At 59.1% G+C, this 25,960-nt stretch overlaps 1 protein-coding gene across 2 annotated transcripts in view; it reads left to right on the top strand.

Annotated features, from left to right (window-relative positions):
* The window catches only part of kdm6ba (lysine (K)-specific demethylase 6B, a), a 53,846-nt gene extending 32,089 nt beyond the window's left edge, over nt 1-21,757 (top strand). For both annotated transcript variants that reach the window (XM_070863100.1, XM_070863099.1), the window contains 6 exons: nt 216-330; nt 8,329-8,516; nt 9,462-9,603; nt 16,882-17,008; nt 17,560-17,730; nt 20,173-21,757. In XM_070863100.1, coding sequence (XP_070719201.1) covers nt 216-330; nt 8,329-8,516; nt 9,462-9,603; nt 16,882-17,008; nt 17,560-17,730; nt 20,173-20,199 — 770 coding nt within the window. In that variant the 3' untranslated portion in view covers nt 20,200-21,757. The remainder of the gene's footprint in view (nt 1-215; nt 331-8,328; nt 8,517-9,461; nt 9,604-16,881; nt 17,009-17,559; nt 17,731-20,172) is intronic.
* The last annotated feature ends 4,203 nt before the right edge of the window (nt 21,758-25,960 follow it).

Raw genomic sequence — 25,960 nt, 5'->3', positions numbered from 1 at the left:
AAATGCAAGTCTTTATCTTTCCCCCCTCCCCGAACCGTTCGGTGACATTTCGGTTTCTTGCGTTACCGTGACTACACTTCCAAAAGCAAAATGTAATTATTTTGGCTGTGCAGCGCATTGGGACATTCCGAGGAAGAGCAAGGCGCTGTAGAAATGCAGACTCTCGCGCTCTCCTTTTGTTCCGTTCGTAACCGGTGCCACTCTGCCCCCCACAGGACACCAGGAGAACAACAACTTCTGCTCGGTGAATATTAATATCGGGCCCGGAGACTGTGAGTGGTTTGCTGTGCCCGAGGCTTACTGGGAAAACATCAACGAGTTTTGCGAAAGGTAAGGGCAGCCCCGCCCAATCCCGCCCATGGGGGGGGGAGGGGCTCAGCTTATTTCCCGACCGACGGGCGTCGCTCCCGTTAGGATCCGAGACGTCATAGATCAGGAACGTTATCCCGTGGGGGGGGGGGGGGAGTGGAGGTGTCCGTTGTTAAGTAAACACTGCGTTCGTGCAGAGGTGCACTAGCCCGCTGTTAAGTAAACACTGGGTGAGTTCATACGGATTGATGCTGCGGACATTGTGGCTCTGGTGTTGAGTATTCCTCGGGGAAGCTGGACTGTTTTCTCGTGCTCCATTTGAAGTGTGACAGGGGGGTGGGGGCAGTGTGACGGGGGGTGTCAGTGTGACGGTGGGGGGGGGGGGGTCAGTGTGATGGGGGGGGGGACAGTGTGACGGCGGGGGGGGGAGGCAGTGTGACAGGGGGGCAGTGTGTCGGGGGTCAGTGTGACTGGGGGGGGAGGCAGTGTGACGGCGGGGGGCGGGGGGCGGGGGGTCAGTGTGACGGGGGGGCAGTGTGACGGGGGGGGGCAGTGTGATGGTGGGGGGGCAGTGTGACTGGCAGTGTGACGGGCGGGGGCAGTGTGACGGGGGGGGGCAGTGTGACGGGGGGGGCAGTGTGACGGGGGAGGCAGTGTGACGAGGGAGGCAGTGTGACGGGGGGGGGGGCAGTGTGACGGGGGAGGCAGTGTGACGGGGGGGGCAGTGTGATGGGGGAGGCAGTGTGACGGGGGAGGCAGTGTGACGAGGGAGGCAGTGTGACGGGGGAGGCAGTGTGACGGGGGGGGCAGTGTGACGGGGGGGGGGCAGTGTGACGGGGGGGAGCAGTGTGACGAGGGAGGCAGTGTGACGGGGGGGGGGCAGTGTGACGGGGGGGGGGCAGTGTGACGGGGGAGGCAGTGTGACGGGGGGGGGCAGTGTGACGGGGGGGCAGTGTGACGGGGGGGGGCAGTGTGATGGGGGAGGCAGTGTGACGGGGGAGGCAGTGTGACGAGGGAGGCAGTGTGACGGGGGGGGGCAGTGTGACGGGGGAGGCAGTGTGACGGGGGGGGCAGTGTGACGGGGGGGGCAGTGTGACGGGGGGGGGGCAGTGTGACGGGGGGGAGCAGTGTGACGGGGGAGGCAGTGTGACGAGGGAGGCAGTGTGACGGGGGGGGGGCAGTGTGACGGGGGGGGGCAGTGTGACGGGGGGGGGCAGTGTGACGGGGGGGGCAGTGTGACGGGGGGGGGCAGTGTGACGGGGGGGTCAGTGTGACGGGGGAGGCAGTGTGACGGGGGGGGCAGTGTGACGGGGGAGGCAGTGTGATGGGGGAGGCAGTGTGACGGGGGGGGGCAGTGTGATGGGGGAGGCAGTGTGACGGGGGGGGGCAGTGTGACGGGGGAGGCAGTGTGATGGGGGAGGCAGTGTGACGGGGGGGGGCAGTGTGACGGGGGGGGCAGTGTGATGGGGGGGCAGTGTGACGGGGAGGGGCAGTGTGATGGGGGAGGCAGTGTGACGGGGGGGGGGGCAGTGTGATGGGGGGGGCAGTGTGACGGGGGGGGCAGTGTGATGGGGGAGGCAGTGTGACGGGGGGGGGGGCAGTGTGACGGGGAGGCAGTGTGACGGGGGAGGCAGTGTGACGGGGGGGGAGGCAGTGTGACGGGGGGGGGGGCAGTGTGACGGGGGGGGGGGCAGTGTGACGGGGGAGGCAGTGTGACGGGGGGGGGGGCAGTGTGACGGGGAGGCAGTGTGACGGGGGGGGCAGTGTGACGGGGGAGGCAGTGTGACGGGGGGGGGCAGTGTGACGGGGGGGCAGTGTGACGGGGGGGGGGGCAGTGTGACGGGGGGGGGCAGTGTGACGGGGGGGGGCAGTGTGACGGGGGGGCAGTGTGACGGGGGGGCAGTGTGACGGGGGGGGGGGCAGTGTGACGGGGGGGGGCAGTGTGACGGGGGGGGGCAGTGTGACGGGGGGGCAGTGTGACGGGGGGGCAGTGTGACGGGGGAGGCAGTGTGACGGGGGGGGGCAGTGTGACGGGGGGGCAGTGTGACGGGGGGGCAGTGTGACGGGGGGGCAGTGTGACGGGGGGGGCAGTGTGACGGGGGAGGCAGTGTGACGGGGGGGCAGTGTGACGGGGGGGGGCAGTGTGACGGGGGAGGCAGTGTGACGGGGGAGGCAGTGTGACGGGGGAGGCAGTGTGACGGGGGGGGCAGTGTGACGGGGGGGGGGGCAGTGTGACGGTGGGGGCAGTGTGACGGGGGAGGCAGTGTGACGGGGGGGGGGGCAGTGTGTCGGGGGGGGCAGTGTGACGGGCGGGGGCAGTGTGACGGGGTCAGTGTGTCCGGGGGGGGGCAGTGTGACGGGCGGGGGCAGTGTGACGGGGTCAGTGTGTCCGGGGGGGGGCAGTGTGACGGGGGGGCAGTGTGTCGGGGGGGGCAGTGTGATGGTGGGGGGCAGTGTGACGGGGGGGGGCAGTGTGACGGGGGTCAGTGTGTCCGGGGGGGGGGGCAGTGTGACGGGGGGGCAGTGTGACGGGGGAGGCAGTGTGACGGGGGGGGGGCAGTGTGACGGGGGGGGGCAGTGTGACGGGGGGGGCAGTGTGACGGGGGGGGGGCAGTGTGACGGGGGAGGCAGTGTGACGGGGGGGCAGTGTGACGGGGGGGGCAGTGTGACGGTGGGGGCAGTGTGACGGGGGGGGGCAGTGTGACGGGGGAGGCAGTGTGACGAGGGAGGCAGTGTGACGAGGGAGGCAGTGTGACGGGGGGGGCAGTGTGACGGGGGGGGGGGCAGTGTGACGGGGGGGGGCAGTGTGACGGGGGAACGGGGGAGGCAGTGTGACGGGGGGGGCAGTGTGACGGGGGGGGCAGTGTGACGGGGGGGGCAGTGTGATGGGGGAGGCAGTGTGACGGGGGGGGGCAGTGTGACGGGGGAGGCAGTGTGATGGGGGAGGCAGTGTGACGGGGGGGGGCAGTGTGACGGGGGGGGCAGTGTGACGGGGGGGGCAGTGTGATGGGGGAGGCAGTGTGACGGGGAGGGGCAGTGTGATGGGGGAGGCAGTGTGACGGGGGGGGGGGCAGTGTGATGGGGGAGGCAGTGTGACGGGGGGGGCAGTGTGACGGGGGGGGCAGTGTGATGGGGGAGGCAGTGTGACGGGGGGGGGGCAGTGTAACGGGGGAGGCAGTGTGACGGGGGAGGCAGTGTGACGGGGGGGGGGCAGTGTGACGGGGGGGGGGCAGTGTGACGGGGAGGCAGTGTGACGGGGGAGGCAGTGTGACGGGGGGGGGGGGCAGTGTGACGGGGAGGCAGTGTGACGGGGGAGGCAGTGTGACGGGGGAGGCAGTGTGACGGGGGGGGGCAGTGTGACGTGGGGGGGGGCAGTGTGACGGGGGGGCAGTGTGACGGGGGGGCAGTGTGACGGGGGGGGCAGTGTGACGGGGGAGGCAGTGTGACGGGGGGGGGGCAGTGTGACGGGGGGGGGGCAGTGTGACGGGGGAGGCAGTGTGACGGGGGGGGCAGTGTGACGGGGGGGGCAGTGTGACGGGTGAGGCAGTGTGACGGGGGGGGGGGCAGTGTGTCGGGGGGGGCAGTGTGACGGGGTCAGTGTGTCCGGGGGGGGGCAGTGTGACGGGCGGGGGCAGTGTGACGGGGTCAGTGTGTCCGGGGGGGGGCAGTGTGACGGGGGGGCAGTGTGTCGGGGGGGGCAGTGTGTCGGGGGGGGCAGTGTGATGGTGGGGGGCAGTGTGACGGGGGGGGGGCAGTGTGACGGGGGTCAGTGTGTCCGGGGGGGGGGCAGTGTGACGGGGGGGGCAGTGTGACGGGGGAGGCAGTGTGACGGGGGGGGGGCAGTGTGACGGGGGGGAGGCAGTGTGACGGGGGGGGCAGTGTGACGGTGGGGGCAGTGTGACGGTGGGGGCAGTGTGACGGGGGAGGCAGTGTGACGGGGGAGGCAGTGTGACGGTGGGGGCAGTGTGACGGGGGGGGGCAGTGTGACGGGGGTCAGTGTGTCCGGGGGGGGGGCAGTGTGACGGGGGGGCAGTGTGACGGGGGGGGCAGTGTGACGGTGGGGGCAGTGTGACGGGGGGGGGCAGTGTGACGGGGGAGGCAGTGTGACGGGGGGGGCAGTGTGACGGGGGGGGGCAGTGTGACGGGGGTCAGTGTGTCGGGGGGGGGCAGTGTGTCGGGGGGGGGCAGTGTGTCGGGGGGGGGCAGTGTGACGGGGGGGGCAGTGTGACGGGGGGGGGGCAGTGTGATGGGGGAGGCAGTGTGACGGGGGGGGCAGTGTGACGGGGGGGCAGTGTGATGGGGGAGGCAGTGTGACGGGGGGGGGGGCAGTGTGACGGGGAGGCAGAGTGTGACGGGGGAGGCAGTGTGACGGGGGAGGCAGTGTGACGGGGGGGAGGCAGTGTGACGGGGGGGCAGTGTGACGGGGGGGGCAGTGTGACGGTGGGGGCAGTGTGACGGGGGGGGCAGTGTGACGGGGGGGGTCAGTGTGTCGGGGGGGGGCAGTGTGACGGGCGGGGGCAGTGTGACGGGCGGGGGCAGTGTGTCGGGGGGGGCAGTGTGACGGGGGGGGCAGTGTGACGGGGGTGGGGGGCAGTGTGATGGGGGAGGCAGTGTGTCGGGGGGGGCAGTGTGACGGGGGAGGCAGTGTGACGGGGGGGGGGGGCAGTGTGATGGGGAGGCAGTGTGACGGGGGAGGCAGTGTGACGGGGAGGCAGTGTGACGGGGGGGGGGGCAGTGTGACGGGGGGGGGCAGTGTGACGGGGGAGGCAGTGTGACGGGGGAGGCAGTGTGACGGGGGGGGGGCAGTGTGACGGGGAGGCAGTGTGACGGGGGAGGCAGTGTGACGGGGGGGGGGGCAGTGTGACGTGGGGGGGGGCAGTGTGACGGGGGGGCAGTGTGACGGGGGGGCAGTGTGACGGGGGGGGCAGTGTGACGGGGAGGCAGTGTGACGGGGGGGCAGTGTGACGGGGGGGGGGCAGTGTGACGGGGGAGGCAGTGTGACGGGGGAGGCAGTGTGACGGGGGGGGGGCAGTGTGACGGTGGGGGCAGTGTGACGGGGGAGGCAGTGTGACGGGGGGGGGGGCAGTGTGTCGGGGGGGCAGTGTGTCGGGCGGGGGCAGTGTGACGGGGTCAGTGTGTGTCCGGGGGGGGGCAGTGTGACGGGCGGGGGCAGTGTGACGGGGTCAGTGTGTCCGGGGGGGGGCAGTGTGACGGGGGGCAGTGTGTCGGGGGGGGGCAGTGTGATGGTGGGGGGCAGTGTGACGGGGGGGGCAGTGTGACGGGGGTCAGTGTGTCCGGGGGGGGGGCAGTGTGACGGGGGGGCAGTGTGACGGGGGGGGCAGTGTGACGGGGGAGGCAGTGTGACGGGGGGGGCAGTGTGACGGGGGGGCAGTGTGACGGGGGGGGCAGTGTGACGGGGGGGGGCAGTGTGACGGGGGAGGCAGTGTGACGGGGGGGGCAGTGTGACGGTGGGGGCAGTGTGACGGGGGGGGGCAGTGTGACGGGGGAGGCAGTGTGACGGGGGGGGCAGTGTGACGGGGGGGGGCAGTGTGACGGGGGTCAGTGTGTCGGGGGGGGGGCAGTGTGATGGTGGGGGGCAGTGTGACGGGGGTCAGTGTGTCGGGGGGGGCAGTGTGACGGGCGGGGGCAGTGTGTCGGGGGGGGCAGTGTGACGGGGGTCAGTGTGTCGGGGGGGGGCAGTGTGACGGGGGGGGCAGTGTGACGGGGGTCAGTGTGTCGGGGGGGGGGCAGTGTGTCGGGGGGGGCAGTGTGACGGGGGTCAGTGTGTCGGGGGGGGGCAGTGTGACGGGGGGGGCAGTGTGACGGGGGGGCAGTGTGACGGGGGGGGCAGTGTGACGGGGAGGCAGTGTGACGGGGGGGCAGTGTGACGGGGGGGGGCAGTGTGACGGGGGGGCAGTGTGACGGGGGGGCAGTGTGACGGGGGGGGCAGTGTGACGGGGAGGCAGTGTGACGGGGGGGCAGTGTGACGGGGGGGGGGCAGTGTGACGGGGGAGGCAGTGTGACGGGGGAGGCAGTGTGACGGGGGGGGGGCAGTGTGACGGTGGGGGCAGTGTGACGGGGGGGGGCAGTGTGACGGGGGTCAGTGTGTCGGGGGGGGGGCAGTGTGATGGTGGGGGGCAGTGTGACGGGGGTCAGTGTGTCGGGGGGGGCAGTGTGACGGGCGGGGGCAGTGTGTCGGGGGGGGCAGTGTGACGGGGGTCAGTGTGTCGGGGGGGGGCAGTGTGACGGGGGGGGCAGTGTGACGGGGGTCAGTGTGTCGGGGGGGGGGCAGTGTGTCGGGGGGGGCAGTGTGACGGGGGTCAGTGTGTCGGGGGGGGGCAGTGTGACGGGGGGGGCAGTGTGACGGGGGGGGCAGTGTGACGGGCGGGGGCAGTGTGTCGGGGGGGGCAGTGTGACGGGGGTCAGTGTGTCGGGGGGGGGGCAGTGTGTCGGGGGGGGCAGTGTGACGGGGGTCAGTGTGTCGGGGGGGGGGCAGTGTGACGGGGGGGGCAGTGTGACGGGGGTCAGTGTGTCGGGGGGGGCAGTGTGACGGGCGGGGGCAGTGTGACGGGGGTCAGTGTGTCGGGGGGGGGGCAGTGTGACGGGCGGGGGCAGTGTGACGGGGGGGCAGTGTGACGGGCGGGGGCAGTGTGTCGGGGGGGGCAGTGTGACGGGGGTCAGTGTGTCGGGGGGGGGGCAGTGTGACGGGGGGCAGTGTGACGGGGGGGGCAGTGTGATGGTGGGGGGCAGTGTGACGGGGGGGGTGGGGGCAGTGTGATGGTGGGGGGCAGTGTGATGGGGGGGCAGTGTGACGGGGGGGGGGCAGTGTGACGGGAGGCGTGACTGGGCGACACGACGGGAAAGGAAAGTGCGCCAGACGTACTGCTTCGGACTGAAATAATCTTTTTGAGCTCTCAGGTGGGTGGTTCACAGTGGGAAGGTCACGGGGCTGGTTCACGGCCCCCAAACTGTACCCCCACGTCAGTAGGGCCTCTTTCCACCCTTTGTTCCCTACTGCCAACCATCAGCCTGGGTTCCTGCTCCCTCATCGCTCAGCAGCGCCCCCGGTGGCAGGTGTGACCGTCGGCAGCGATGCCCCCTGCAGTCGAATAGCCGGCGCCCGGTTCGTTCGGCTAGTGTAGAGTTGCAGGTGGCCGTGGGACCCTGTACACCCTGCGCCTCGATTGGGGAGGGGGGGAAGGGTGCGGGCATGGGGAGGCACCCGACCACAGAGAGCCAGTTTGTTTGTCGACCTTTTCACCTCTCTGCCGTGCGGATGTTTGGTGGAGGTCGCGACGGGCGAGTTGCGCCCGTGGCCTCGCTTCGACAGCCCCTCCCCATGTCGGGCGGTTAGGGAAGAGAGGGAGGACAGACAGGTTCCTGCCTTGGTGATGGAGGGCAAAGATCAGAGCTTCAAACACGAGACTTCCGAAATCTCTCGCTCACTAGTGTGTGTGTGAGTGAGGGTGTGTGTGTGTGTGTGTGTGAGAGGGAGAGAGAGAGAGTGAGTGTGTGTACACTCGCCTTGGAGTCAGAATGTTGTGGGTTCAAGTCCCAATCCAGCGACGTGAGCACAAAAATCCAGGTCGACACTCCCAGTGCAGTGCTGAGGGAACGCCGCACTGTCGGAGGGGCAGTGCTGAGGGAGCACCGCACTGTCGGAGGGTTCGTACTGAGGGAGTGCCGTCTTTCGAATGAGACGTTAAACCGAGGCCCCATCTGCTCTCTCAGGTGGATGTAAAAGATCCCACGGCCACTATTTTGAAGAAGAGCAGGGGAGTTCTCCCCGGTGTCCTAGGGCCAATATTTATCCCTCAATCAACATCACTAAAACAGATGATTTGGGTCATTATCATGTTGCTTTTGTGGGAGCTTGCTGTGCGCAAATTGGCTGCCGCGTTTCCCACATTACGACAGTGACCGCACTCCAAAAAGTACTTCGTTGGCTGTAAAGAGTGTAGGGACGTGCGGTGGTTGTGAAAGGCGCTATATAAATGCAGTTTCTCCCTCTCCCCGCAGGCACGGTGTCGACTATCTGACGGGCTCGTGGTGGCCGGTTTTGGATGATCTGTACGCGGCTAAAATCCCGGTGTACCGCTTCATCCAGCGGCCCGGGGACCTGGTGTGGATCAACGCAGGCACGGTGCACTGGGTGCAGGCCACGGGCTGGTGCAACAACATCGCCTGGAACGTGGGCCCACTGACCGGTGAGTGCGGGGCACGGGGGGGGTAAGGTGGGACAGGCGGAGCTGGTCACACCCTGCTTCAATAACACCCGGCACCTCGGGCAGAGGGAGCTTTACTCTGTATCTAACCCCCTGTACCTGCCCTGGGAGTGTTTGATGGGGCAGTGTAGAGGGAGCTTTACTCTGTATCTAACCCCGTGCTGTACCTGCCCTGGGAGTGTTTGAAGGGACAGTGTAGAGGGAGCTTTACTCTGTATCTAACCCCGTGCTGTACCTGCCCTGGGAGTGTTTGATGGGACAGTGTAGAGGGAGCTTTACTCTGTATCTAACCCCGTGCTGTACCTGCCCTGGGAGTGTTTGATGGGGCAGTGTAGAGGGAGCTTTACTCTGTATCTAACCCCGTGCTGTACCTGCCCTGGGAGTGTTTGATGGGACAGTGGAAGAGTCACCACTCAGGTGTGTGTGGAGTGGTGAATGATCGTTCCTCTTCCCTTCTGGTCAACCTGCCCTTCACACCCACTCTGGCCCAAGAGATTGAGCCTGACTCAGAGGCCTCCTGTCAGGCCTACATAAGAACATAAGAAATAGGAGCAGGAGTCGGCCATTCGGCCCCTCGAGCCTGCTCCGCCATTTAATACGATCATGGCTGATCTGATCATGGACTCAGCTCCACTTCCCCGCCCGCTCCCCATAACCCTTCACTCCCTTATAGCTCAAAAATCTGTCTATCTGCGCCTTAAATATATTCAATGACCCAGCCTCCACAGCTCTCTGGGGCAGAGAATTCCAGTTAGCTTCAGTACCCTGTCGGGGCAGAGAATTCAGGCCGGATCACGGCCCCCTGTTGCCGCTGCTTGACGGGACTCCCGGGGGAAGACCTCCCAGGCGTCCCAGAAACATGGCCGCCGGCGGTGAGGACCGGCCCTGACTGACCCTCTCTCTCTCTCTCTCTCCCTCTCTCTGCAGCCTATCAGTACCAGCTCGCTCTGGAACGTTACGAGTGGAACAAGGTGAAGAAGGTGAAGTCCATCGTGCCCATGAATCACGTGACATGGAACGCCGCACGCACCGTTAAAGTGACTGACCCCGACCTGTACCGAATGATCAAGTAAGGAGCCGATCGCCCCTCCCCCGCAACATCTCGCACTCAATCCTCGTCTGTCTCTCTGTCTGTCTGTCATTCTGTCTCCCTCCCTCCCTCGCTGGCTCGCTCTCTGTCACTCTCTCTCTTTCCCGCTCTCTGTCTCTCACTCTCCCGCTCTCTGTCTCTCTCTCCCATTCTCTGTCTCTCACTCTCCCGCTCTCTGTCTCTCTCTGTCTCTTCTCTGTCTCTCTCTCTCTCTCCCGCTCTCTGTCTCTCTCTCCCATTCTCTGTCTCTCTCTCCCGTTCTCTCTCTGTCTCTCTCTACCGCTCTCTGTCTCTCTCTGTCTCTTCTCTGTCTCTCTCTCCCATTCTCTGTCTCTCTCTCCCGTTCTCTCTCTGTCTCTCTCTACCGCTCTCTGTCTCTCTCTGTCTCTTCTCTGTCTCTCTCTCCCATTCTCTGTCTCTCTCTCCCGTTCTCTCTCTGTCTCTCTCTCCCGCTCTCTGTCTCTCTCTCCCGCTCTCTGTCTCTCTCTCCCGGTCTCTGTCTCTCTCTCCCATTCTCTGTCTCTCTCTCTCTCTCTCCCGGTCTCTGTCTCTCTCTCCCATTCTCTGTCTCTCTCTCTCTCTCTCTCTCTCTCTGCCGCTCTCTGTCTCTCTCTCTCTCCCGCTCTCTGTCTCTCTCTCTCTCCCGCTCTCTGTCTCTGTCTCTCTCCTGCTCTCTGTCTCTCTCCTGCTCTCTGTCTCTCTCTCTCTCTCCCGCTCTCTGTCTCTCTCTCCCATTCTCTGTCTCTCTCTCCCGCTCTCTGTCTCTCTCTCCCGCTCTCTGTCTCTCTCTCTCTCCCGCTCTCTGTCTGTCTCTCTCTCCCGCTCTCTGTCTCTCTCTTTCTCCCGCTCTCTGTCTCTCTCTCTCTCCCGTTCTCTGTCTCTCTCTCTCTCCTGCTCTCTGTCTCTCTCTCTCTCCCGCTCTCTGTCTCTCTCTCCCATTCTCTGTCTCTCTCTCCCGCTCTCTGTCTCTCTCTCCCGGTCTCTGTCTCTCTCTCCCATTCTCTGTCTCTCTCTCTCTCTCTCTGCCGCTCTCTTTCTCTCTCTCTCTCCCGCTCTCTGTCTCTCTCTCTCTCCCGTTCTCTGATCTCTGTCTCTCTCTCTCTCCCGCTCTCTGTCTCTCTCTCCCATTCTCTGTCTCTCTCTGTCTCTCTCTCCCGCTCTCTGTCTCTCTCTCCCGCTTTCTGTCTCTCTCTCTCTCCCGCTCTCTGTCTCTCTCTCCCATTCTCTGTCTCTCTCTCCCGCTCTCTGTCTCTCTCTCCCGTTCTCTGTCTCTCTCTCCCATTCTCTGTCTCTCTCTCCCGCTCTCTCCCGTTCTCTGTCTCTCTCTCTCTCTCCCATTCTCTGTCTCTCTCTCTCTCCCGTTCTCTGTCACTCTCTCTCTCCCGTTCTCTGTCTCTCTCTCTCTCCCGTTCTCTGTCTCTCTCTCTCTCCTGCTCTCTGTCTCTCTCTCTCTCCCGCTCTCTGTCTCTCTCTCCCATTCTCTGTCTCTCTCTCCCGCTCTCTGTCTCTCTCTCCCGGTCTCTGTCTCTCTCTCCCATTCTCTGTCTCTCTCTCTCTCTCTCTGCCGCTCTCTGTCTCTCTCTCTCTCCCGCTCTCTGTCTCTCTCTCTCTCCTGCTCTCTGTCTCTCTCTCTCTCCTGTTCTCTGTCTCTCTCTCTCTCCCGCTCTCTGTCTCTCTCTCTCTCCCGTTCTCTGTCTCTCTCTCTCTCCCGCTCTCTGTCTCTCTCCCCCGCTCTCTATCTCTCTCCCATTCTCTGTCTCTCTCTCTCTCTCTCTCTCTGCCGCTCTCTGTCTCTCTCTCTCTTCCGCTCTCTGTCTCTCTCTCTCTCCCGCTCTCTGTCTCTCTCTCTCTCCTGCTCTCTGTCTCTGTCTCTCTCCTGCTCTCTGTCTCTGTCTCTCTCCTGCTCTCTGTCTCTCTCTCTCTCCCGCTCTCTGTCTCTCTCTCCCATTCTCTGTCTCTCCCGCTCTCTGTCTCTCTCTCCCGCTCTCTGTCTCTCTCTCTCTCCCGCTCTCTGTCTGTCTCTCTCTCCCGCTCTCTGTCTCTCTCTCTCTCCCGCTCTCTGTCTCTCTCTCTCTCCCGTTCTCTGTCTCTCTCTCTCTCCTGCTCTCTGTCTCTCTCTCTCTCCCGCTCTCTGTCTCTCTCTCCCATTCTCTGTCTCTCTCTCCCGCTCTCTGTCTCTCTCTCCCGGTCTCTGTCTCTCTCTCCCATTCTCTGTCTCTCTCTCTGCCGCTCTCTGTCTCTCTCTCTCTCCCGCTCTCTGTCTCTCTCTCTCTCCTGCTCTCTGTCTCTCTCTCTCTCCTGTTCTCTGTCTCTCTCTCTCTCCCGCTCTCTGTCTCTCTCTCTCTCCTGTTCTCTGTCTCTCTCTCTCTCTCCCGCTCTCTGTCTCTCTCTTTCTCCCGCTCTCTGTCTCTCTCTCTCTCCCGTTCTCTGTCTCTCTCTCTCTCCTGCTCTCTGTCTCTCTCTCTCTCCCGCTCTCTGTCTCTCTCTCCCATTCTCTGTCTCTCTCTCCCGCTCTCTGTCTCTCTCTCCCGGTCTCTGTCTCTCTCTCCCATTCTCTGTCTCTCTCTCTCTCTCTCTGCCGCTCTCTTTCTCTCTCTCTCTCCCGCTCTCTGTCTCTCTCTCTCTCCCGTTCTCTGATCTCTGTCTCTCTCTCTCTCCCGCTCTCTGTCTCTCTCTCCCATTCTCTGTCTCTCTCTGTCTCTCTCTCCCGCTCTCTGTCTCTCTCTCCCGCTTTCTGTCTCTCTCTCTCTCCCGCTCTCTGTCTCTCTCTCCCATTCTCTGTCTCTCTCTCCCGCTCTCTGTCTCTCTCTCCCGTTCTCTGTCTCTCTCTCCCATTCTCTGTCTCTCTCTCCCGCTCTCTCCCGTTCTCTGTCTCTCTCTCTCTCTCCCATTCTCTGTCTCTCTCTCTCTCCCGTTCTCTGTCTCTCTCTCTCTCCCGTTCTCTGTCTCTCTCTCTCTCCCGTTCTCTGTCTCTCTCTCTCTCCTGCTCTCTGTCTCTCTCTCTCTCCCGCTCTCTGTCTCTCTCTCCCATTCTCTGTCTCTCTCTCCCGCTCTCTGTCTCTCTCTCCCGGTCTCTGTCTCTCTCTCCCATTCTCTGTCTCTCTCTCTCTCTCTCTGTCTCTCTCTCTCTCTCTCTCTCTGCCGCTCTCTGTCTCTCTCTCTCTTCCGCTCTCTGTCTCTCTCTCTCTCCCGCTCTCTGTCTCTCTCTCTCTCCTGCTCTCTGTCTCTGTCTCTCTCCTGCTCTCTGTCTCTGTCTCTCTCCTGCTCTCTGTCTCTCTCTCTCTCCCGCTCTCTGTCTCTCTCTCCCATTCTCTGTCTCTCTCTCCCGCTCTCTGTCTCTCTCTCCCGCTCTCTGTCTCTCTCTCTCTCCCGCTCTCTGTCTGTCTCTCTCTCCCGCTCTCTGTCTCTCTCTCTCTCCCGCTCTCTGTCTCTCTCTCTCTCCCGTTCTCTGTCTCTCTCTCTCTCCTGCTCTCTGTCTCTCTCTCTCTCCCGCTCTCTGTCTCTCTCTCCCATTCTCTGTCTCTCTCTCCCGCTCTCTGTCTCTCTCTCCCGGTCTCTGTCTCTCTCTCCCATTCTCTGTCTCTCTCTCTGCCGCTCTCTGTCTCTCTCTCTCTCCCGCTCTCTGTCTCTCTCTCTCTCCTGCTCTCTGTCTCTCTCTCTCTCCTGTTCTCTGTCTCTCTCTCTCTCCCGCTCTCTGTCTCTCTCTCTCTCCTGTTCTCTGTCTCTCTCTCTCTCTCCCGCTCTCTGTCTCTCTCCCCCGCTCTCTATCTCTCTCCCATTCTCTGTCTCTCTCTCCCGCTCTCTGTCTTTCTCTCCCGCTCTCTGTCTCTCTCTCTCTCTCCCGTTCTCTGTCTCTCTGTCTCTCTCTCTCTCCCGCTCTCTGTCTCTCTCTCCCATTCTCTGTCTCTCTCTGTCTCTCTCTCCCGCTCTCTGTCTCTCTCTCCCGCTCTCTGTCTCTCTCTCTCTCCCGTTCTCTGTCTCTCTCTCCCGCTTTCTGTCTCTCTCTCCCGCTCTCTGTCTCTCTCTCCCGCTCTCTGTCTCTCTCTCCCGTTCTCTGTCTCTCTCTCCCATTCTCTGTCTCTCTCTCCCGCTCTCTCTCTCTCTCTCCCGTTCTCTGTCTCTCCCATTCTCTGTCTCTCTCTCCCGCTCTCTCTCTCTCTCTCCCGTTCTCTGTCTCTCTCTCTCTCTCCCATTCTCTGTCTCTCTCTCTCTCCGGCTCTCTGTCTCTCTCTCCCGCTCTCTCTCTCTCTCTCCCGTTCTCTGTCTCTCTCTCTCTCCCATTCTCTGTCTCTCTCTCTCTCCCGCTCTCTGTCTCTCTCTCCCATTCTCTGTCTCTCTCTCTCCCATTCTCTGGCCCCAAGTTTCCACACGCTACAAAACGGGTGTCCCTCCGAGCTGGGTGCCCGTTTTTCGCACCAAAAATGGTGCCGGAAAAAAAACTCCCGATTCTGGAGCGCCCTGCAGCTCCTTGTCTGTTTGGCGCGGCGCCCAGGGGGCGGAGCCTACACTCATGGCGATTTTGTAAGTGGGAGGGGGCGGGTACCATTTAAATTAGTTTTTTTCCTGCCGGAAACCCTGCGCGTGCGCGTTGGAGCGATCGCGCACGCGCAGTGTGAAGGAAACATTGGCACTCGGCCATTTTTGTAGTTCTTTGTAGCTGTTTAATTTTTGAACATTTTTTAATAAAAGCACATTGCCATCAGCACTGAGGCTTCTTGCAGCAGTGAGAAGGTGCAGGAAGCCTCAGAAAGTTGAGGCAGCCGTTTCCCTCCCCACCCCCGCCCACCGTCAGGAACGAACGGAACGGCTCCCCACCCCTCCCCCCCCCCCCCACCCCCACCCGCCGTCAGGAATGGCTGCTCAACTTGTGAGGCTTCCTGCAGCTTTCTCCCAGGGTGAAGCACTTTCACACAGGTAGGAAGATGGTTTATTTAATCTTTTCTTTGCTTATAAATGTTTATTCAGGTTGGATTTATTTGTATAATATTTGTAGAAGTATAAATAAGGATTTATTATAGAATTTAATGACTTCCCCCCCCCCCCAACCCCCTCGTTCTGGACGCCTAATTTGTAACCTGCGCCTGATTTTTTAATGTGTAGAACAGGTTTTTTCAGTTCTACAAAAATCTTCACTTGCTCCATTCTAAGTTAGTTTGGAGTACGTTTTCACTGTGGAAACTTTGAAATCAGGCGTCAGTGGCCGGACACGCCCCCTTTTGAAGAAAATATTCTGTTCCAAAGTGAAACTGTTCTACCTGACTAGAACTGCAGAAAAAAAAATGTGGAGAATTGCGATTTCTAAGATAGTCCGTTCTCCACCAGGTGCTCCTAAAAATCAGGCGCAAATCGTGTGGAAACTTGGGCCCATGTCTCTCTCTCCCGCTCTCTGTCTCTCTCTCCCATTCTCTGTCTCTCTCTCTCTCTCTCCCGTTCTCTGTCTCTCTCTCTCTCTCCCGCTCTCTGTCTCTCTCTCCCATTCTCTGTCTCTCTCTCCCACTCTCTGTCTCCTTCTCTCCCGCTCTCTGTCTCTCTCTCTCTCCCGTTCTCTGTCTCTCTCTCTCTCCCGCTCTCTCTCTCTCTCCCATTCTCTGTTGCCCTCTCTCCCGCTCTCTGTCTCTCTCTCTCTCTCCCGCTCTCTGTCTCTCTCTCTCTCTCCCGCTCTCTGTCTCCCTCTCTCCCTCCCGCTCTCTGTCTCTCTCTCTCCCGCTCTCTGTCTCTCTCTCTCCCGCTCTCTGTCTCTCTCTCTCCCGCTCTCTGTCTCCCTCTCTCCCGCTCTCTGTCTCCCACTCTCCCGCTCTCTGTCTCCCACTCTCCCGCTCTCTGTCTCCCTCTCTCCCGCTCTCTGTCTCCCGCTCTCTGTCTCCCGCTCTCCCGCTCTCTGTCTCTCTCTCTCCCGCTCTCTGTCTCTCTCTCTCCCGCTCTCTGTCTCCCTCTCTTCCGCTCTCTGTCCTCTCTCTCTCCCGCTCTCTGTCCTCTCTCTCACTCTCTCTCTCTCTCCCGTTCTCTGTCTCTCTCTCTCTCTCTCCCGTTCTCTGTCTCTCTCTCTCTCTCTCCCGTTCTCTGTCTCTCTCTCTCCCGTTCTCTGTCTCCCTCTCTCCCTCCCGCTCTCTGTCTCTCTCTCTCCCGCTCTCTGTCTCTCTCTCTCCCGCTCTCTGTCTCTCTCTCTCCCGCTCTCTGTCTCTCTCTCTCCCGCTCTCTGTCTCTCTCTCTCCCACTCTCTGTCTCCCTCTCTCCCGCTCTCTGTCTCCCACTCTCCCGCTCTCTGTCTCCCACTCTCCCGCTCTCTGTCTCCCTCTCTCCCGCTCTCTGTCTCCCGCTCTCTGTCTTCCGCTCTCCCGCTCTCTGTCTCTCTCTCTCCCGCTCTCTGTCTCTCTCTCTCCCGCTCTCTGTCTCCCTCTCTTCCGCTCTCTGTCCTCTCTCTCTCCCGCTCTCTGTCCTCTCTCTCACTCTCTCTCTCTCTCCCGTTCTCTGTCTCTCTCTCTCTCCCGTTCTCTGTCTCTCTCTCTCTCTCCCGTTCTCTGTCTCTCTCTCTCTCTCCCGTTCTCTGTCTCTCTCTCTCTCCCGTTCTCTGTCTCTCTCTCTCCCGTTCTCTGTCTCTCTCTCTCTCTCCCGTTCTCTCTCTCTCTCTCTCTCCCGTTCTCTCTCTCTCTCTCTCTCTCTCCCGTTCTCTGTCTCTCTCTCTCTCCCGTTCTCTCTCTCTCTCTCTCTCCCGTTCTCTGTCTCTCTCTCTCTCTCGCGCCCTCGCGCGCGCCCTGGCTCCCCGTCTCTCGCTCTCCGTCAGAGGTGCCATCTTGCGGATGAGACTTCTGCTCTCTCAGGTGGACGTAAAAGATCCCATGGCCACTATTTCGAAGAAGGACAGGGGAGTTCTCCCCAGGGACCTGGGGGCCAATATTTATCCCTCAATCAACATCACTAAAAACAGATTATCTGGGTCATTATCACATTGCTGTGTGTGGGAGCTTGCTGTGCGCAAATTGGCTGCCGCGTTTCCCACATTACAACAGTGAGTACACTCCAAAAGTACTTCATTGGCTGTAAAGCGCTTTGGGACATCCTGAGGTAGTGAAAGGTGCTATATAAATGCAGCTTCCTTTCTCTGGTGCTCTGGGCCAACATCCCCCACCCCCGAACCCGCGCCGCTCAAACTCAAGTGGAACTGCTCATTCCCCCGCGCGCTGGGCCATTCCACGTGCTCGGAATACGCTCGGGAGCTTGGCCGCCGCCTTTAACCTCTGACCTCTCACCCCCTTTCAGGTACTGCCTGTTGACGTCGCTCAAGCACTGTCAGCTCCTGCGGGACGCACTGATGAACAGCGGGAAGAAGATCATCTTCCAGAGCCGGGTGAAGGAGGAGCCGGCCTACTACTGCAACGAGTGCGAGGTAACGAGACCCCCCTCCTCCCCAACACCCCCTCCTCCCTCCCCCTCCTCCCCGGTGTGGACCCACTTCAACCCCCCCACGGCCCCCGAGGAGCGGGGCGCACTCGATCTCAATCGCGGCCTGTCGGGAAGCTTGAAATGCAACACCATTGGCCGCCCCTCCCCCTCCCCAAATGTGGCCCTAACCCATACAGAGCAAGGGAGGTCCTGGGGTGGGTGGGGTCTGAAATAAGCCAGGAGCAGAGGGTCTGGGATCTACGGGTTGGCCTCACTGGCTCCCCCCCCCCTTCCAGGGGTGTTGGGAGGGGGAGGGATCAGGAGACTGCAGATTGTTTGTGCTGCCCCCTGAGGCCGAATAGTCACCGCTGTGTAGGCTCGGGCCTGAAGCACGGGCACTGGGTGGGGGAGGGGGGGGATTGTTCAGTACCAGGGGTGTTGAAATTATACATCTGGCCTGATGTGGGCTTTAATCTTCATCATCCGGACGGCACTAACCTGTGACTCCCTCCCTCCCTCTCTCTCTCTCTCTCCCCCCCTCCCCCCCTCCCACAGCTCGAGGTGTTCAATCTGCTTTTTGTTACGAGTGAGACCAGCGCCCGCAAGTCCTACATCGTGCACTGTGAGGAGTGTGCTCGGCAGCGGAGCCCCACGCTGCTCAATGTGGTGATCCTGGAGCAGTACAAGATGGACGATCTGGTGCAAGTCTACGACCATTTCACGCTGGTGAGTGGGCGGGAGGGGGTATCGCGGGGAAGGGGGGGCTCCCGGATTCTATTTCAGGATGGGGCTGTGGGTGACTCTGCCCCGCTGGGCGTGCTACAGGTACCCGGGGGTAAGAATCCCTGGACAGTTTGGTGCTTCAGGTGACCAGGGCGTGGTCTGACAAGCTGCAGTACTGCTGGGCGCCTGTCGGTGGTGCTGCAGGCAGCGGTCAGCGCCGATGGCTCAGCATCGCCCTCTGTCAGGCGGCCACTGGTACTGCAGGCAGTGCTTAGCATTGCCCCCTATCGGGAAGTGAGCGGTACTGCAGGCAGTGATCAGCACCGATAGCTCAGCATTGCCCCCTGTCGGGCGGTGTATGGCACTGCAGGCCGTGATCAGCACCGATGGCTCAGCATTGCCTCCTATTGCGTGGTCAGTGGTACTGCAGGCAGAGGTCAATGCCGATGGCCCAGCATTGCCCCCGTGAGTCGGTCGGTGGTACTGCAGGCAGAGGTCTCAGCAAGTAATTAGGAATGCAAATGGTATGTTGGCCTTTATTAGAAGGGGGATGGAGTATAAAAGTAGGGAAGTCTTGCTACAACTGTTGGTGGTGAGACCACACCTGGAGTACTGCGCAGAGTTTTAGCCTCCTTATTTAAGGAGGGATTATACTTGCATTGGAGGCACATTCTGAGGCTGAACTCCAGGATATAGTCGCTGTATTTACCGAGGTGTATGAAAGCCTGGGCCTTACGCTTAACATCTGTAAGACAAAGGTCCTCCACCAGCCTGTCCTCGCCGCACAGCATTGCCCCCCAGTCATCAAGATCCAAGCGCAGCCCTGGACAATGTGGACCATTTCCCATACCTCGGGGGCCTTTTATCAACAAAGGCAGACATTGATGCGGAGATTCAACATTGTCTCCAGTGCGCCAGAGCAGCCTTCAGTCGCCTGAGGAAAAGAGCGTTCGAGGACCAAGCCCTCAAACCTACCACTAAGCTCATGGTCTGCAGGGCTGTAGTAATACCCGCCCTCCTGTATGGATCTGAGGCATGGACAATGTGCAGAAGACACTTCAAGTCGCCGGAGATGTATCACCAACGACGTCGCCACAAGATCCTGCAAATCCCCTGGGAGGACAGACGCACCAACATTAGCGTCCTCGACCAGGCCAACATCCCCAGCATCGAAGCGCTGGCCACACTCGACCAGCTCCGCTGGGCGGGCCACATTGTCCGAATACCCCGACACGGGACTCCCAAAACAAGCGCTCTACTCGGAACTCCTTCACGGCAAACGAGCCAAAGGTGGGCAGAGGAAACGTTACCAGGACCACCCTCAAAAGCCTCCCTGATAAAGTGCAACATCCCCACCGACACCTGGGAGTCCCTGGCAGCAGATGCCCTAAGTGGAGAAAGTGCATCCGGGAGGGCGTTGAGCTCTTCGAATCTCAACGCCGAGAGCGTGAGGAGGTCAGGCGCAGGCAGCGGAAGGAGCGCGCGGCAAATCAGTCCCACCTTCCCCCGACGAATGTCTGTCCCACCTGCGACAGGGACTGTGGTTCTCGTATGGGACGGTTCAGCTACCAAAGACCTCACTTCAGGAGTGGAAGCAAATCTTCCTCGATTTCGAGGGACTGCCTATGATCAGGCAGTGAGAGGCAGTGGTTCATGCCGATGGCTCAGCATTGCCCCCGCCAGTCGGTTCGTGGTACTGCAGGTAGCGATCAGCACTGATGGCTCAGCATTGCCCCCTGTCAGGCAGCCAGTGGTACCGCAGGCAGAGGTGAGAACTGATGGCTCAGCACTGCCCCCTGTCAGGCGGCCAGTGGTACTGCAGGCAGAGGTCAGCACCGATGGCTCGGCGTTGCCCCCTGTCGGGTGGCCGCTGGTACTGCAGGTGTTTATTTTTCTGTGAGGATTGGATTAACAGCAGGGGTCAGTTATAAAACTTTGGAATCATTGGCACGGAACGTGAACCGTCATTCGATGAGGAGGTTTAGCACATTCAGGGCTCCGATTCAGATTCCAGGAGCCTGCTCACATTAGGGCCATTGTGCTGATATCATTTTGCTTGATCTGGGGTCTGGTTGGGGGTAAAGTGGCAATAAAAGGGGAGGGGGGATGAGAGGGAGCTACTGCTACCTCTAATCATTCTGGAGCTGGTGAAGGAACTAATAGTCCAGGGCAATGGCCCCTGAACGCAATCCTGTCTATATAAAGAAAAAAAATGTGGTTTGCAACGGGATTGAGACTGGCTGTGATGCTCTCCTTTGCCGAATAGCCAACCACGTGGGTTCAACGATTGGCCCCTTGGCTGAGGTACCTGGCCCAGCACTAGGCAGAGAAGGTAAATTGAAAGATTTGATTAATGAGCTGGCTGGGGTGGTGGGGGGGCGGGTGGCAGAGTTTCGGGCCTGTCAATCTTGCACGCTAACTCCGCCTGTTCCTGTTTCTCCGCAGACACCTCAATCAGGGTCATCCAGATGACGAGCTCTTCAAAAGCCATACCAAATGCTTCTCACTGTCTGAGGTTCCTTCGCCCCCACCCAACCCCCCATCGCCTCCAACCACCACGGACTGTCCAGCCAGCGACCGGGCTCGCCAAATCACTATGCGGATCTTTGCATCAGCCAATCAGCTACGTGTTTACTCAACCTTATCATCAGCAGCTGCTGATTGGCTGCACGAGGTGGAAAAACAAAATGGCCTCCTCCCGCTCAGGTGGAAAAGCAAAATGGCCGCCCTCTCAGCTGGAAAAACAAAATGGCCGCCCCCTTCAGGTGGAAAAGCAAAATGGCCGCCCCCTCAGGTGGAAAAGCAAAATGGCCTCCCCGCCGCCCCCACCCCCCCCCCCTTCGTCGTCACCAAGGCGGCCAATCGGCAGTTAACATTCTCGAACCTCTATCACATGACTTGACACTGCAGCAAATACCACTTTGGCCTTCGAAGATGGGAAGAGGATAAGAGAAAAAGAAAATGGAATTAAAAATGAACTTTTTTTCTATCAAAACAAAATGTAAGCATTAAGAAGTGGTTTTGGATTGCTAAATACGGGTTATAGCAAGAATTATTTTTGTCGTAGCTTATTGTATGTGTTTCTATGTTATGTGTCACTTTAATTTAGACACACGGTCCCACAGTGAAAACCCACGCGTATAAATTATCGTCCATTCAATGTACCTCCATTTTTTAAAGTTTTTTTTTTCTAATGTACAGTTTTTTGTTTTATTTATGAAATTCTCTATTTATTCACTCTAATTGTCTCCCCTGAGGCTTCACATTTTTAAAAATGATTTAGTTTCGTTAAGGAAAACACTTTTAACTCCAGCTTGAGTCTGTCTCTCCTCACTCACTCTCACCTCTTCTTGCGTTCTGTCTCCCTCCTCCTCCCCTCGTCTCTTACCCCTCTCTCCTCACTCCCTTTCCCCCTCCTCCTCTCCCCCCTCACCCCATTCCCCGATCCCTCTCCTCCTGTCTGTCCCCCTCTCTCTCTCTCTCTCCCTCCCACCCTCCTGTCTCTCTCTCTCTCTCTCTCCCCCACCCTCCTGTCTCTCTCTCTCCCACTCTCCTGTCTCTCTCTCTCTCTCCCACCCTCCTGTCTGTCTCTCTTCCCTCCCCCTCTACCCCCTCACCCCATTCCTGATCCCTCTACTTTTTCTATCTCTTCCTCCCTCTCTCCCTCCTTTTCACTTTCTCTCCCTCCTGTCCTCTCCCTCCCTCCTGTCCCTCTTTTCCCCCTCCCCGCTTTGTCCTTTCTCCATTCCCAGTCCAGTCGGAGCTGACTACGATTGGATAAGATCGGATTTGTATTTCTGAATTGTGTGCTATCGTTTTAATTCTGATTAAAGTTGTGTTTGGGGCTTTTTCAGAACGGTGAGTTTAAGTTTTAAGATGGGAGTCCGCGATTAGCTGTTTCCTTTGTTTTCGTTGGATTTTATGACAAGGGTATGTTTTGGCGTTTACTGCACTGTTTCACACAAACTGAGCCAGAACTGTCTTAACTTTGTGAATGTGTGTGACATGAACAATAAAAGCTTTTGATAAACTTTATTTCTCTCCATCCCCCCCCCCTGCCCTCTCGCTTTGGTGGTGGGGAGGGGGGAACGTTTACTGAAGTCGAGAATGTTTCTGTATCTTACAGTCCCTCAGGGAGGGGCCTCACACAAACTGCCCCCCGCACTGCCCCCTGTGGTATCTCTGGCAATCGGCTCCAAACCACACACACTCACAGGTCGTCCCAAAACACTATACAGCCAATTCAGTTACTGTTGTAATGTGGGAAACGCGGCAGCCAATTTGCGCACAGCAAGCTCCCACAAACAGCAATGTGATAATGACCCCAGATAATCCAGTTTTGTTATGTTGATTTGAGGGATAAATATTGGCCCCAGGACACCGGGGACAACTCCCCTGCTCTTCTTTGAAATAGTGGCCGTGGGATCTTTTACATCCACCTGAGAGAGCAGACGGGGCCTCGGTTTAACGTCTCATCCGAAAGACGGCACCTCCGACAGTGTGGCACTCCCTCAGCACTGTCCCTCCGACAGTGCGGCACTCCCTCAGCACTGCCCCTCCGACAGTGCGGCCCTTCCTCAGTGGCACTCCCTCAGTACTGCCCCTCCGACAGTGCGGCGCTCCCTCAGCACTGCCCCTCCGACAGTGCGGCGCTCCCTCAGTACTGTCCCTCCGACAGTGCGGCGCTCCCTCAGTACTGCCCCTCCGACAGTGTGGCGCTCCCTCAGTACTGCCCCTCCGACAGTGCGGCGCTCCCTCAGTACTGCCCCTCCGACAGTGCGGCGCTCCCTCAGCACTGCCCCGCCACTGCCCCTCCGACAGTGCGGCGCTCCCTCAGCACCGCCCCTCCGACAGTGCGGCGCTCCCTCAGTACTGCCCCTCCGACAGTGCGGCGCTTCCTCAGCACCGCCCCTCTGACAGTGCGGCGCTCCCTCAGCACCGCCCCTCCGACAGTGCGGCGCTCCCTCAGCACTGCCCCTCCGACAGTGCGGCGCTCCCTCAGCACTGCCCCTCCGACAGTGCGGCGCTCCCTCAGCACTGCCCCTCCGACAGTGCGGCGCTCCCTCAGTACTGCACTGGAGTGCCGGTCTGCATTAGGTGCTCATAAGATAATTAGACAAGCATATGAGGGAGAAGGGAATAGAGGGTTTTGCTGATAGATTTAGATGAGGAAGGAGGCTCGAGTGGAGCATAAACGTCGGCATAGACTTGCTGGGCCGAATGGCTGTTTCTGTGCTGTTTATCCAATGTAAAGTCTCTGGAGTGGGACTCGAACCCATGACCTTCAGACCCAGAGGCGGAGGACACTGCCACCAGGCCACAGCTAACACCTTGCAAAGCCGGAAGGTCCCAGATTGAGATGCCGGTCTGGCCTGCCTCCGCTGATCTGAGCTGGGGTAGCAGGTAGGGTTCATGGCAGGGGGCGAGGGCGGGGGGGGGGGAGTTGGGGTTAGGCTCCTGGGTTACAAAAGTGGTAGATTGGTAGCTCCTGATCCATCTCCAGAGTCCAGCATCGGCGGTAAACAGTTGCCAGGTAAGGGAAGGATTGGGCTTGGCTGTGATGCCCCATGCAGGCAAATAACTCACATATATTCATAGGGCTATGGGAGCAAATTGACATTCAGTCACCAGGACTCTGGAAACCATTCTCCTGGTCCTCGCTGTCTCTCAATAAAACCTTCCAATAAATGTTGCTCCTTGACTACACCATTGTCACATTGTCACACAGACAAAATTCATACAGGTTTCTAGCACATTCCATTCGGCCCCTCATGTCTGTACTAGCTGTTTGCTAGACAAACCTTAAACTAATCCCACTGCCCCGCTCTCCCCATAGCCCTGTATCAATCCCAAACTAATCCCACTGTCCCGCTCCCTCACTTTAGCCTTGTATCAATCCCAAACTAATCCCAGTGCCCCGCTCTCTCCCCATAGCCCTGTATCAATCCCAAACTAATCCCACTGTCCCGCTCCCTCACTTTAGCCCTGTATCAATCCCAAACTAATCCCAGTGCCCCGCTCTCTCCCCATAGCCCTGTATCAATCCCAAACTAATCCCACTGCCCCGCTCTCTTCCCATAGCCCTGTATCAATCCCAAACTAATCCCACTGCCCCGCTCTCTCCCCATAGCCCTGTATCAATCCCAAACTAATCCCACTGCCCCGCTCTCCCCATAGCCCTGTATCAACCCCAAACTAATCCCACTGCCCCGCTCTCTCCCCATAACCTGTATCAATCCCAAACTAATCCCACTGCCCCGCTCTCCCCCTATATCAATCTACCATTTTGGCCAAGCCTTTGATTACCTATTCTAATATCTCATAGAAAATAGGTGCAGGAGCAGGCCATTCGGCCCTTCGAGCCTGCACCACCATTCAATATGATCATGGCTGATCATTCAACCTCAGTACCCCATTCCTGCTTTCTCTCCATACCCCTTGATCCCTTTAGCCATTAGGGCCACATCTAACTCCCTTTTGAATATATCTAATGAACTGGCCTCAACAACTCTCTGTGGTAGAGAATTCCACAGGTTCACAATTCTCTGAGTGAAGAAGTTTCTCCTTCGCTGCACTCCCTCAATAGCAAGAACGTCCTTCCTCAGATTAGACCAAAACTGAACACAATATTCCAGGTGTGGCCTCACCAAGGCCCTGTACAACTGCAGTAAGACCTCCCTGCTCCTATACTCAAATCCTCTCGCTATGAAGGCCAACATGCCATTTGCCTTCTTCACCGCCTGCTGTACCTGCATGCCACCTTTCAATGACTGATGTACCATGACACCCAGGTCTCGTTGCACCTCCCCTTTTCCTAATCTGCCGCCATTCAGATCATCTGCCTTCATGTTTTTGCCACCAAAGTGGATAACCTCACATTATCCACATTATACTGCATCTGCCATGCATTTGCCCCCTCACCTAACTTGTTCAAGTCACCCTGCAGCCTCTTAGCGTCCCCCTCACAGCTCACACCGCCACCCAGTTTAGTGTCATCTGCAAACTTGGAGATATTACACTCAGTTCCTTCATCTAAATCATTAATGTATAGTGTAAATAGCTGGGGTCCCAGCACTGAGCCCTGCGGCACCCCACTAGTCACTGCCTGCCATTCTGAAAAGGTCCCATTTATCCCGACTCTCTGCTTCCTGTCTGCCAACCAGTTCTCTATCCACGTCAGTGTATTACCCTCAATACCATGTGCTTTAATTTTGCACACTAATCTATTGTGTGGGACCTTGTCAAAAGCCTTTTGAAAGTCCAAATACACCATATCCACTGGTTCTCCCTTGTCCACTCTACTAGTTACATCCTCAAAAAAATTCTAGGAAGATTTGTCAAACATGATTTCTTTTTCCTAAATCCATGCTGACTTGAACCGATCCCGTCACTGCTTTCCAAATGCGCTGCTATTACGTCTTTAATAATTGATTGCAACATTTTCCCCACTATAGATGTCAGGCTAACCGGTCTATAATTCCCTGTTTTCTCTCTCCCTTCTTAAAAAGTGGGGTTACATTAGCTACCCTCCAATCCATAGGAACTGATCGAGAGTCTATAGATTGTTGGAAAATGATCACCAATGCGTCCACTATTTCTAGGGCCACTTCCTTAAGTACTCTGGGATGCAGACTATCAGGCCCTGGGGATTTATCGGCCTTCAATCCCATCAATTTCCCTAACACCATTTCCTGACTAATAAGGATTTCCTTCAGTTCCTCCTTCTCACTAGACCCTCGGTCCCCTAGTATTTCTGGAAGGTTATTTGTGTCTTTCTTAGTAAAGACAGAACCAAAGTATTTGTTCAATTGGTCTGCCATTTCTTTGTTCCCCTTTATAAATTCATCTGATTCTTACTGCAAGGGACTTACATTTGTCTTCACTAATCATTTTCTCCTCACATATCTATTGAAGCTTTTGCAGTCAGTTTTTATGTTCCCGGCAAGCTTCCTCTCATACACTATTTTCCCCCTCCTTATTAAACCTTTTGTCCTCCTCTGCTGAATTCGAAATTTCTCTCAGTCCGCAGGTTTGCTGCCTTTTCTGGCCAATTTATATGCCTCTTCCTTGGATTTAACACTATCCCTAATTTCTCTTGTTAGCCACAGTTGAGACACCTTCCCCGTTTTATTTTTACGCCAGACAGGGATGTACAATTGTTGAAGTTCATCCAGTGATCTTTAAATGTCTGCCATTGTCTATCCACCGTCAACCCTTTAAGTATCACTCGCCA

The sequence above is a fragment of the Pristiophorus japonicus genome, chromosome 20, assembly GCF_044704955.1.
Source record: "Pristiophorus japonicus isolate sPriJap1 chromosome 20, sPriJap1.hap1, whole genome shotgun sequence".
In the NCBI taxonomy this organism is placed as follows: Eukaryota; Metazoa; Chordata; class Chondrichthyes; family Pristiophoridae; genus Pristiophorus; species Pristiophorus japonicus.
The sequence above is the reverse complement of the archived record's forward strand: the minus strand, read 5'-3'. Positions and strand labels throughout refer to the sequence as shown.